This window comes from Canis lupus, chromosome 4 (assembly GCF_048164855.1).
Source record: "Canis lupus baileyi chromosome 4, mCanLup2.hap1, whole genome shotgun sequence".
Lineage (NCBI taxonomy): Eukaryota > Metazoa > Chordata > Mammalia > Carnivora > Canidae > Canis > Canis lupus.
In genome coordinates, this window is record NC_132841.1 from 83,868,664 (window position 1) to 83,882,468 (window position 13,805).

Below are 13,805 nucleotides of genomic sequence, written 5' to 3' on the forward strand. Positions count from 1 at the left end.
GTGTCTAAAAATAAATATGCAAATAGGTGATGTTTGCCCAATTCCTCCTTTATACCCTGAAAAGCAATGAAATATACTATATTTTGCTTCTCCATAGTCACTGATTTTTTGTTGTTGTTGTTTTTTGTGGTTTTTTTTTGTTGTTTGTTTGTTTTTACCATACTGCTCCCTATAATGCCAATTGTTCCTTGGAAATTTTGGTCTTACTAACTTTCCTTTCTTGAAACAGCCTTAGGAACTCAATTAAATTCTTTTTAATCAATCATTTTCTTACTTTTCTGGAAAGGTTCACGAAATCCAATGGGCCCCAAGCAATGTTATAAAGGTTTCTATTTATTGTGCAAGAGCTAAATTAGCTCAACTTCACGATAATGGAATTCTGTCATAGAATATGATTAGTTTTCTAGGAATAAAAAATAATCTTGTTTGTTCTATACCTATCTCAAATATTAGAGTTTTTGTTGGTTGTAAAGTTAGATGAGTTTTATTCTTCAGCACCCTCATCCTCAAACCCCAAATGTAGAGGGTAGTTAACCAGATGGTTTGGATAAAGTCAACTAGAGAGAGGTCAGTGTTGATTCTGTTTGCTGTTTCTGAGCTACTCAGTTTTATAAAATGGCATTGCCCAGGGGTCAGGATCATCAAGAAGTAAGGCCATGTAGGATGTCATTGTGGCATTTGTCTTAGAGTTTTTTCCAATTCTTTGATCACTGCACAATACAAGTTTCCAGTCTCAAAATAATCTGTATGCACAGAGTCTCATCTCACTCCCTGACCACCAAATATTTGTCTGCTATGAAATGTCAGAAATTCTTAAAAGGCATAGACTATGCCTGATAATATTCTGACATGAGGAAAAAGACAAAGTGTGGAAAAGTTTTCAGAATTCTCCTTCTGTTTCTGGACCTGAAATGGACTTTGAAGTGGGAATCAGTCGGTCAGGTGGGTGTGGCATGTTGATCAAGGAGGTGAATGAAATGTAGGTTTTGTCTAGAAAGAGTCTCCCAATCATGAAAATAAGCAGGAGCATGTTAATGTCTAGGGGAAACCAGGGAGGGAATAAGGAAGCAATTGGTATCAGCTCCTATCGTCTAAGACAGAAGTTAACTTTGGGCCACAAAAAGGAGTAAATATAAGCCAGGGCAGCTCCATTAGCTTTCTAGGCAAAAGGACCCAAGGTGATAGAATCAAAATAGTCTTACATGAGAAAATGGGGGTCAAAAAAAAAAAAAAAAAGAAAGGAGGAGAGGAGAAAAGGGGATGATGATGATGATGATAGAGGGTCACTAAGATGGAAAATTATATTGCTTAGCATTCATTGAGTATTTATAGTTCACCAAAACTTGATGTTATTTATATTTTGTTCACATAAGCAATAGCTATAATATCAAGCATGCCATGTCATGCATGTCATTCTTTACTGTTGTTGGCTTAAAGATAAATTGACATTCCTAACAGGAAAGTGATGGAAATGGAAGAAATCAACATATTGATGTAATAGGTCAATAGGTGCGAGGCAAGTAACTAAAAATATAGAAAGTAAAAAAAAAAAACATTGAGCCCAAAGCAGATAAAAAAGCACGAATAAAAATTGGATGAATTAGATAAAATAAGGGAATAATTACAGGGATAATACATATAGATTTCCCCTGAATGAAAATTATTATGGACAAAACCTAAACACCACATCTAGAAGGTATTACTGTTTGCTCTAATAAGCTCTGTGGAATAGTGAGAGGATCTCACAGTGTTTTTTTCTTTTTTTTTTTAATTTCCTTTTTTCATCCTCAGAGAAAATGCATAAAACAACACTCTTGTCCTTAAGAGAGAAATATGCCTCCTTTATTTCCCCCAGGTGTGCTGCGGCAAAAAACCAGATGTGTTGACAAAGCAATTAGCCAAGTCATTGGAGTCACACCAGAGGGAATTAATTTAGAAAACAGAAACTTTTAAAGGTCCCTGAAAATCTCTCTGTTAATGTTAATTGCGTGTTGTGTTAGTTTTTCATAGGTGATTAGAAGTCAGGCCATTGACCTTATAGTTTATATAAAACACCACAGCAGCACCATATTTCCAGAATATAGTATTTTCAGTTATTGGGACCATGAAACTACTAGTCAGCATAAAAGTGAAAAGAAGTAGTAGTAAAATAATAGAGAATCGGTGACTTCATGGATGAATGACTTCCAAATACTATGTTTCACAATTTCCTTTCATTTGATCCCATATGTTCAAGGTAAAACATTGGTAAAATATCCTGGAGATGAGTTGCAATGCTTACTAATTATATACACATTGCTGAAAACGCCAAAGACGGAAACACTTTGTATAATTACTACTGTGTATGTTTTAAAGCTTGACATGGTTCTTTTTTATTGAAAAGACCCAAACACTCAAAAATGTCTAATAAAAAATGATATTATTGTCAAAATAAGAAGAAGGACCAAGAAAAAAATATATATTTTGTTTTACCCAACTTGTAACTGGAACGTAGACCGTGTTAACTCCAATTTCAATTTCGTGGTTTTAATCACAGCTTGATTCCACTAGAGGTCAGCATCGTATAAGACTAGAAAATGCTGCCCTTAAAATCTCTTTGGCAGCTTTAACTGCTCAGATGAAACGAGTAAGCCCTACGTAAGCACGTGTGTGCGCTTACCTGCCATTTTAATACGTGCAACTGATTATCCTGACAGGTTACCTAGACTATTCTATGAATGGGTCCCTCTGAGAAGGTTTCTTTACCTGCTAATTAAAAATTTTGTCACCCCTACAAAATTGATACAAACTTGCCAATGCTCTGAAACCCTGTGCCCCATCTTCCCCGCCTTCTGTGTAAGTGCACCTCTTCATTTCTGATTTGTCCTCATTTCAGCCATTAGATTTCGAAACCAAGAAGGCATATACTTTTAAAGTGGAAGCCTCCAACCTTCACCTTGACCACAGATTTCACTCAGCCGGACCTTTTAAAGACACAGCCACAGTGAAGATCAGCGTGCTGGACGTGGAAGAGCCACCAGTTTTCAGCAAGCCACTCTACACCATGGAGGTTTATGAAGACACTCCAGTTGGGACCATCATTGGTGCTGTCACTGCACAAGACCTAGATGTGGGCAGCAGTGCTGTGAGGTGAGCAAAGGAAACGTTTTAGGTTCTGTGGGTCAGAGAAAGCAAATAACAAAACGAAAAACGCTCTATCCAAACCTGGATGAATTGATTCAGTTTGGTGATGGGAGACTTGAAAGCGTGATAATACTGGATGAAAAGCTATGGGATTTAACCAAAAACATCTGCTGTCAGTCCCTGCGACCGGCTTTAGTAGCGCTGTGATGTTGGACGTGTCGCTCAAGCGAAACAATCTTAACTTTTTAATCCGTGATTAAATCTGTGTTCAATCTGTGATTTCCCATGATTAATGATACTACGCTACTTTCACAGGGCCTCAAATAGAGTAGACATGTAATACATTTTTCAATCCCTCCGAAATCTCTCTCACTAAAAGTTAGTGTTTGATAAAGATGGTTTTGCCATTTGGAATTTGCAGTTCATTGTTTTCACTGGCAGTTGTGTCCACTGATAAAAGCAGGTAGTGCCAGTCCTAGGGTAAGACGGATTATGGAATTGCTCAAAGCCCAGACTTTACAAAGAGCTCCTATTGATATAAGGATATAGGGTATGAGGGTACTGTGTAGGGAGGCCACAGAGCTGTCAACAGAGTCGAGAAAATAATCTCTGTCTTTCTTCCCACCCCAAACCCATACATTCCATTTGTACTACTACTTAAATAGGGTGGGAGGTGCCCCAGATCCTGCCACATATTTTGAGACTTGCTATTGATTCAACTATGTTTCTTCTGTATGGTTAAATTCCGTGCTAGCTGTCCACATCCAGCATATATATAGGAATGAGGCTGAAAAGAGAGACACACAGAGAGAGAGAGATTGATTGAAACGGGAGAGACAGAGAGACATATGTGATTTGTTCTGAATCTTCCACCGCAGTGCGGTTGAACCTTCATAAACAAAACCAGACCAAAGAAAAGTAGGCTTTTAATACAAAGACATTTTTGACATAGGGAAAATATATAGACACATATCTCATAAGATTTTATGCCATGGGGCAATAATAACAATTTAAAAAGGCTGAATGATTTAAATAATAAATCATTCAGTGGTTACCTCAATATATTCATAGCATATAGGAAAAATCCTAGGACAGGGCAGGAGAGCATGCAAGGTCTGCTCTTTGTATTCACCTGAATCCATCTCCCAAAGTCCATCTGGGTAATCCCCTTCTTGAAACATCTCGGTGGTCAAGAGAGAACTTTAAAAAAAGCACATTTGTCTTGGGAAAGAGAAGCAAAAAGGCAATTAATGAGTATCCCTACAGGTCAGGTCGAAGGCTGGCTAATTTACTCATTGGATTCAAGTTGTTGGTCTCTATGTCCACATTACAAAATGATATCCTTTCGGTTTAATTCCAGAAAACTATATTTATTACCAATCTTTGTAGGGGCATTCTCAAGAAATCAGCTCCATTGGTAGTTATTATATATTAACCCGTTATCATTCATCAATCCTATACTTGAGGCCCTGGGTGTGCTGCTGATAATCATGAAAGTGGAAAATGCCTGGTGAGTAGATTTACAGGTAATTTCAAGAGTATAAACAGTTACAGAAGAAATATGGAGGGCTGTAAAGAAAGTAATAAGAAGGTAAATAAATATGGATTGAAACTCTCTATAGTTCAATAACTGAGAATTTTGGAACACAGTGAAATACGATACCTAGAGAACATGCTAAGTTGTTTAATTTACTGTGCATTCAACTTTGAAGACTGAGAGAAGCATGATAGAGTCAAAATATTAATAAAATGTGATTTTAATGCAATACATTAAAAAAATAATTCAGGGAGTTTATTAGTAAAACTACCACCTGGTGAAGGTAAGGTGAGGGTTACAGACTTCCAGATATAACATCATGTCTAGAGTGAAGACCCTCGTGTGAGGAATAAAGGAAGCCTGCGTCTTAGAGATACTCTTGAACTACAGGACTGATTTTTGGGGGTGGTGAGGGAGGTGGTATTACTGTCACAGCAGCTCGTGTCTAACAAGACCTACTTTATGTGGAATAAAGTAACATCCCCAGTCTTACTTCTAATGGATAGCAGCCTGACTCGCCAAAGCTGTAGACACAGATGGATCTAATTGATCCCCGGGAGGGGTTGTCAAAAGACAGAGCTGCTTTTGAATCGGCATGAAAGCTGTCTTACTTCCATGTCCTTGGAGTAGACAATAAGCTTGAATCATGTCAGTTGAGGAAACATAGGGTATGAATTACCTTTTTTTTTTGTTTGTTTGAAAACATGTTTGTTCACTTAAGAATGATAGTAAAACTATGTTGTGAAAAATAAGCATCAAAAAGTGAAATTACTTGACATGTTCAGGTACGCTCTCTGCTTGGTTTTCTTTTGCTTAACTGTCTTTTCACAGGGCTGCTGTGCGAGGTAGTAATGTAGGGCTCTGTTCTGCCATCCCAGTGGGTATTTATTAATATTATTATTTTATCATCACTGAGCCACAGCAAAGAAGCAGAGTGCAATGGCATTCAGCAAAGACTGAAGCAAGGTGGAAGAAAGATTCCGTTACGAGTGATGACTCCTCATGCGGTTGACCTTTGAACGGTGTGGGAGTCAGGGGCGCTGGCCCTCTGCAGTGGAAAATCCCCATATAATGTGACCCTCCCCCGAATCTTACTACTAAGAGCCTACTGTTGACCAGAAGCCTAATGGATAATGAAAACAGCCGTTGGACACGTATTTTCTATGATAGATGTACTATATGCTGTAGTCTTACAAGAAGGTAAGCCAGAGAAATAAACATGTTATGAGGAGAATCCTAAGGAAGATAAAATAAATTTATAATACTGTACTGTATCGAAGAAGACCCACGTGTAAGTGGACCTGCATAGTTCCAACCTGTGCTGTTCACACAGAGGATTTTTAGAGTGGCGAAAATACCCTGTATGATGTTACAATGAATTGAGATGTTGGGTGAGTTGGGTGAGTAGACAAATAAGCTATGGTACATCCAGGCAAGACAGTATTTAGCACCTCAAGAACAGTGACCTAAGGACGCCTGGGGGCTCAGGGGTTGCACATCTGCTTTTGGCTCAGGTCGTGATCCAGGGATCCTGGGATCGAGTCCCACATCAGACTCCCCACAGGGAGCCTGTTTCTCCCTCTGCCTGTGTCTCTGCCTCTCTCTCTGTGTCTCTCATGAGTAAATAAATACAATCTTTAAAAAAATATAAATAAAAAGAAATGACCTAGTAAGCCATGAAAAGATATCTATGTTATTTATGGAGGTTTATGTTACTATGTATGTTACATAGGAGAAAGATGCCAATCCGGAGTGTTTACAGGCTGTAGGACTCCAACCATATGACATTCTGGAGAAGTTAAACTAGGGAGCCAGTAAATAGATCGGTGGCTTCCAGAGCTTGGCAGGGGTGAGGGTGGGGGAAAGATGAAAGAGCACAGAGGATTTTAGGTGTTGCCTTTCTTTAATATTGTCAACTACAGGGTGGATCCTGTTGTGAGGAAGAGATTCTGATGGGTGAGTGACTTGAGAAGATCATGTCTGACCCTTGTATATATACTCAGTTATCTCATTGGGAGGAGCTTCTTCTGAGTTTCTGGCTAATGGTACCCACAGAGATCAAGGAGAGATTGCAGATAGGCAAATCCAGTCATTGATAAACATACGAATTCAGATACGGCATTAAGTGGTATTTGGCTCAGAACTGGCATTAGGCAATCTGGAAATGAGATTCACTGAACTCAACTTTTCTCTTTACCTTTGCTCACACAATTCTATTCCCCCCATTCCCTCTATAGTTTCTCACCTTCTATTTCATCGCCTTCATCCTAGACTTGTGCCATCTTAGGTGGCGAAGCCATAGGTATACTTGTCACCTATTCTAACTCACTTCTTCCTCCAAATATTGTGTTTTTCTTATCTTTTATATTCACTAAAGACATCAGCCATATTGAAACTCTATCATTTTTGCTTATTTGAATGAATACGTATTCACTTTTTGACCACCGTCCCCAAAATGCAGAAAAATGAAAAGATTCTTGAGAGTTGGGGATATTTCCTTGTTCTCTCACATTCTACATGCAGAGTTTAATTTTATTTTAATGTTCTCTTGATATATTTATCCTAATATATAATGAAATATAGAATGTATATGTATCTGTGCATTTGTATTTTTTTCAAATTGACCATAAGCAGATCTGTTCTATGAATATAATAGGTTTTGGGTGCCTGTGTGGCTCAGTTGGTTAAGTGACTGACTCTTGATTTCAGCTCAGGTCATGATTTCAGGGTCTTGGGATTGAGCTCCAGTCAGGTTCTGCACTCAGTGGGGAGTCTGCTCAAGCATTCTCTCCCTCTCTCTCCTTCTTCCCCTCTCCCCCCTATTTCTCTCTCTGAAATAAATAAATAAATATAAATAAATAAATATATAAATATAAATTTAAATGTAAAATTGAATAATTTATAAAATATTAAATAATTTATAAAATATAAATTTATTATTTTTTTATTTTTTTAAAGATTTTATTTTATCTATTCATGAGAGACACACACAGAGAGAGAGAGAGAGAGGCAGAGACACAGGCACAGGGAGAAGCAGGTTCCAACCCGACATGGGACTTGATCCTGGGTCTCCAGGATCACACCCTAGGCTGAAGGCAGCGCTAAACCGCTGAGCCACCGGGGCTGCCCATAAAATATAAATTTAAATATAAATATAAAATATATATATATATATATATATATATATATATATATATATATATATAATTTGTTCTTTTTGTTTTTAAAGGTTTGAAGACCTGGGTATTTAGGGCTTAATCTATGCTATCTTAGTACAATACAGTCAAGAGCATACTTTCTCTCTCTCTCTCTCTCTTTTTTTTTTCTCTTTTAGTAAATGGTTTCTAAGTTCCATAACTTCTATAAATGGAAATAATGGAGGCTAACTGTCATCAGTACATTTGCAAGTAGAAGTCATACAAAACTCAACTTTGCACAAATAATTCTCTTGAGGATCCTAAACATATCACAGTAATAGTAAAAAAAAGTTAAATAGGGCCAACTCCCCAGGTATAAATGCATTAGGCTGCTACTGTAGTGTCTAAACTCCACACTTCCTTTTTACTTGATCCCTAAGTTTCTCTGAAATAATCCATACTATCGGGTTCCATCTGCTTTTCCTTCCCATGTCTACCATTTGTACACAGTATCTCTATTTTTTTTTCATTTAATATGTTTTGTATGGTTCATGACATTATTTCCCCTGAATCCTTCAAATGATCTAAATGTTGACTGTATATCTTTTAGTGGTGCTTAGTCCTAGGTATTGTTAATAGTTGATTGACTTCACTTAGAATTAATAAAGTAATTAGTGAAAGATAGTTTCTGATAAAGAGACTACCACACTATTTCTTTTTCTTAAAGTGATCTTTAAAAATGCTTCCTGTGGAAGCATTGAGAGTAGAGTTCAGGTTCTCATTTTGTGTAGCTCAAATCACTCTTTCGTATTCTAGTTTTTATTATTTAGCAGAGAGCAAACTAATTTTATATTATGGCCTGTTTTCTTAGAAAATACTGAAGATTCAGATAGCAATGGGGAGATAACATTTTATCCATAAGGTCATATAAAATATTCATTAAGATAAAACAGTTAATCCTTTTTGAGTACTGCTTACCTTACTTATCTCTTTCCTTTAGCATTCGTAATGTGGATTTTAATATATACATTTGCAAAAGACACATCTGATAAAGGACTTTTCTCCCAAACATACAAGAATTCTTTAAAGTCAGGATGAAGGAGATGAAATAGAGGGTGAGAAACTATTTTAATTGAAGGTATTGGAATTACGTGAACAAAGGTAAAGAGAAAAATTGAGTTTTAGTGACTTTCCCTTTAGATTTCTTAATGCTAGTTTTAAGTTGTGCAACTTATCAGTGACTTGATTTGTATGTCTGTAATCTCTCCTTGATCTGCTTGGGTAGCCATTAGTCAGAAACTCCTCAGAAGGTCCCCTCAGTGAGACAGTTGAGTATATATTATCTTCAGACATGCTCTTATCCAATTATCCATCCATCAGAATCTTCCATTTACAATGGGATCTGTTCTGTAGCTGACAATATTTAAGAAACACGACACCTTTCTTAGCAGTACCTGCTTATTTTGATTGCAATGGAAATGAAGGAAGCATTTCCTCTAAATTGACACCAATGGAATGATTAAGAATAATTCATTTGAGATGTTGTTGGTCAAGAACTTAACTTGCTATGAAGAATGAGAAGATCCTTTGTGAATAAACTCGTTTTGCTTTTTTCCTCAAATGGCCGATCCATTGACAATCTGTAAAAAAGGAGCAACTGCAAAGGACATGTACCAAATGGACAGGTGTTTATTTGCTTTTGTGGCAATTAACTGTCAACATATAGGTGACGTCATAATAACTAATTTGTTCCTGGCTTTGAGCTGAGCACTTCGGCCAGATTTGTTTCAGCATCACAACTGACATCATTTTACAGAGGGAGAAACTGAAGTTTAGGAAGATCCAATTATGTCTTTAGTTAGACTGAGAATAGGATTTAACCATAAGCAACCAGATTCTAAAAGTCAAACTAATTGCTCCCCGAGTTCTTTTGTTTTACGTATATTTTGCTTATGCATTAAGAGATATTTGAGGTTTTTTTTAAGATTTTTTTTTTTTTTTTTTATTCATGAGAGAGGCAGAGACATGGGCAGAGGAAGAAGCAGGCTCCATGCAGGGAGCCTGATGTGGGATTTGATCCTGGGACTCCAGGATCATGCCCTGGGGTGAAGCAGGTGCTACTCCTCTAAGCCACCCAGGGATCCCCCAAGTTCTTTAGTGTAATTGAGATACTCACCCAAGTTTTTGAGTTGCTTTTTAATTTTAAGATTGTTGAAAATATAATTAAATTCCAGAGTTTTCAGTAGCTTATTAAACAAAATTGATAAAAAGTCAAAACAGGTCAGTAAAAATGTACCATATTTAATTCCTTAAAATATGATAATTGTGGACCTTATTATATACTTGAAAGTATTCTGAACATTTCACATGTTTCCCTGATTTGAACCTTCCAACAACTTTAACTAAATCTGAAAACTGTTTAATTGAACTATGACATTTCTCAGGCTGGGAAAACAAAACCAAATTATACAGTTGTTTTATTAATATTTTTGGGGGTATGTATGGAAATAAAATCTTATTATTTGAGATTCAGTAGCCTTTATTGTCCTGGACAACCACAAAGTTCTTATAAAGTTTAGAAATAACTAAGGGTTTATTGATAAAATTCAGTGGATCTGTGATACAGACTTACAGGTCTAATTTTTATTTGGAATGGATCTTGACATCAATGATGAGCCTTTATTTTTTATTTTTATTTTTTTGAGCTTTTATTTTTAAACAAATTTCATATTATTCTAGTTATTTGCTGAAGGAAATATCAACGGCTAAGTGTCCACATAGCTAGGATGATAAAGTATTTTGAAGGCTTCCTATTGTTTCATGTTAAGTCCTCAAAATGACAAAACATCCAAGTTATATAAAGAATTATAAAATTATATATATACATATATATATAAAGTATATAAAAAGAATTATGTATTCTTTATAACTGACTTTTTGAGTTTACCTTTTGCTGGTTCCAGTTCTTTGCTTTAACTGAAATGCAAAGGATTCCCCCATGTAAGTTACATACATTTTATAGCCCATTCACTTCTATGATTTCTTTAATTGCTTTTGGAAAATAGCTGTTCCTCACCTTTATTCGAAATTTCATATTATTTTGATTTTTCAAAAAGATCAGTTACTTTAAATATATCATAGATATGAAACCCTCTCTTTAGAAAATATTATAAGACTGTTCGATGACTTGGGGCATCTGGGTAGCACTGTCGGACACTGTTTTCAGCTCAGGTCATGATCTCAGAGTTGTGAGATCGAGCCCTATGTTGGGTTCCATGCTCAGCACAGAGTCTGCTTAAGACTTTCCCTCTGCCCCCCCACCCTACCCCAGCTTGCACACTCACCCTCTCTCTCTCTCAAATAACCGAATCAATCTTAAAAAAAAAGAAGAGTATTTGATGAGTTAGAATGAAATCTTCAGAGTGTAAATGAGCCAAAGAGTAAACAAATTGCGAGGGAGATAGGAAGCTGTTATTAGAAAGAGAGGGAAATAGGGCCACCTGGGTAGCTCAGTGGTTGAGCGCCTGCCTTCAGCTCAGGTTGTGATCCTGGGGTCCTGGGATCGAGTCCCGCTTCGGTCTCCCCGCGGGGAGCCTGCTTCTCCTTCTGCCTGTGTCTCTGCCTCTCTCTGTCTCTCATGAATCAATAAATAAAAATCTTTAATTTTTTTTTTTTTTTACAAAGAAAGGGAAATAAAAGCTGTTTTCTAATGTGGTGCCTATATTTGGGTCTTAAATGGTAAATGACTCTAGTTAAAATGGTACCTTTCTTCAGAGACATTTGGCCACAGCTAGTAGGGAGAGTGAATAAATCCAACTGTGACCTCAAACAAAAGGCATTTGATTCAGTTCAAAGGAGTAGTTATGTTGCTCATACCTGAAAAATACTTCAGAATTAACATGCTTGAATAATCAAAGATACAAAATAAATAATTCCGTGCTTGAAACGTGATCAGGCCATGATTAACAACAACAGGTGGAGGTTCTCATGAAATAATACAATTCATACATAAAGTACAAAATGCTAGGAACAGAACAACAAACTTGGTGAAGAATCCTTCCTACTCTCTAGAAACTTTCTGTGTCATTAACAAAAGAAAATACAATTATTTTGCTATTCTAATTTGAGAGAGACTGTAAATGCCAATTAAAACCTATAAATAAGATAAAAGAAGTAAGAAGATAGAATTTTGTAACAAGGAAGCAAGAAAACTGCCTGCAGGGATTTGGCAAAAACAGGAGCCAAGGCGTGATCACGTTATTTGTTTATTTAGTCGTGCGGTACTGTCCTGGGTTATAACACATGAGAAAACTGAGACTACCTGTTTAATATTGAAGCTCTTAACTTTGGAACCCAAATTAGATCAATATTTGCCTAAACTTGACTTTCTTCCCACTACAGCAGGCTGCTTCGGAGTTTCTGAGAAATAAACCAAAGTCTGGGTATAAAATTTTGGGGGAAGATAGAGTTGGCATCCAGGTATATAAAAAGATATAAAGTCAGAAGATCATATATGGCTATTTAAAAATGACTTTATAAATGAGAAAATTTGGGGGAGCCTGGGTGGCTCAGTCAGTTGCTCATCTGGCTTCCGCTCAGGTCACGATCTCGGGTCATGGGCTGGAGCCACCTTTGCAGCTCTGAGCTCAGTGGAGTCTGCTCCTCCCTCTCCCTCTCTCTTTGCCCCACCCCTCCTCATGCTCTCTTTGTCTCTCTCTTGAAGAAATAAATAGAATCATTTTTTCTAAAAACAGAAAATCTTAAGTAACCTGGAGGGAAATAAAAGTACAGCTACTATAATTTTAATAAACTGTAGATTATGGTGTATTTACCTTTCTTTAAAGATGTGTTTTAATCATATTATGATTGAATATGGAAATGGAAATTTTTTTCCATTTTTTCCCAAATGGAAAATCTGAAGACAAAAGGGTTATGCCTTTTTTCAATCATAAATTTATAAAATGTTTAGTTTCACTTCAAATAAACAAGCGAAACTTTCTAAACTACCTAAGATACAACTTTTAATCTTACTAAGAGGAAAGTTAGAATGAGGAGGAGGATTAAGAAAAAAAAAAAAAAAAAAACCCGAGAGGAACTAATAGGAAACTAGCAACTACTATTTAGGATTTCGAAAGAAATGTTGAGATTTCTAAGAAAAAATGTAATTTTGATTCTTGATGAAGCAATTCTAATCTACGTGTTGCTGTATGTGGCTTAGGTTCTCAATAAAATGTTTATGGAAATAAATTTAACTGAATTTACTTTCACTTAATTATCTTTCCCAAGACGACAAATTTAAAAACAAAACGATAACAAAAAACAACCAGTGACTAAGAGAAGAGAGAGGGAAGAAATTTTGATTATTTCACATTAACAAAAGAACATTTCCTACCTTGACCTGAATCATTACTCCCCCGTCTTTATTGCTTAAGGAATGAGATGTAATACTTTTAGAGTAACTCGGTACCATCAAGTACTTTTTATAAAATGTGTTTGAGAATTTAGCTTTTCCATTAACTGTGAGAAAGTTATTAGGCAAATTAAAAGACACAATTTTAAGGAGAATGCTTACCTAATGAAGAGAAGAAAACTTTTTAAGGCATTTCCAAAAACTCATTTGCAGAAAAGTAATAAAATTGTACTCTGTCAAGTGGTCTGCACAGATTAGGTTAATGCTTTAATTTTTTTTATTTCTATTCAATTGTTAAAACAGGTTTCTTAGCAACAGTGGCTGCATACTCACATGAACTATACATGTTTCGTTAAATATAGATCATAAACACCTTTTTAAAAAATTTAAATCTCACCTACTCGCCGAGGAAGGGTAAGATGATTCAAATTCTGTATTTCAGAGTTTTGCCCATTTACACTGGTGAGTGAGGCAAATTAGACCGTCCATATTTTGCTGTTGTGATTAATCAAAATTAAAAAATCACCGTACGCTTAGATTGGCTGGGGACTGTGGCAAACCTGAAGCCAACGCGTGAGCTATGCTCTGGGAGGGTCCA

At 36.3% G+C, this 13,805-nt stretch overlaps 1 protein-coding gene across 3 annotated transcripts in view; it reads left to right on the forward strand.

The window, feature by feature from the left end:
• Window positions 1-13,805, forward strand: part of CDH12 (cadherin 12) — a 954,721-nt gene that overhangs the window by 913,567 nt on the left and 27,349 nt on the right. For all 3 annotated transcript variants that reach the window (XM_072825028.1, XM_072825027.1, XM_072825029.1), the window contains one exon: window positions 2,876-3,129. In XM_072825028.1, the coding sequence (XP_072681129.1) occupies window positions 2,876-3,129 (254 nt within the window). The remainder of the gene's footprint in view (window positions 1-2,875; window positions 3,130-13,805) is intronic.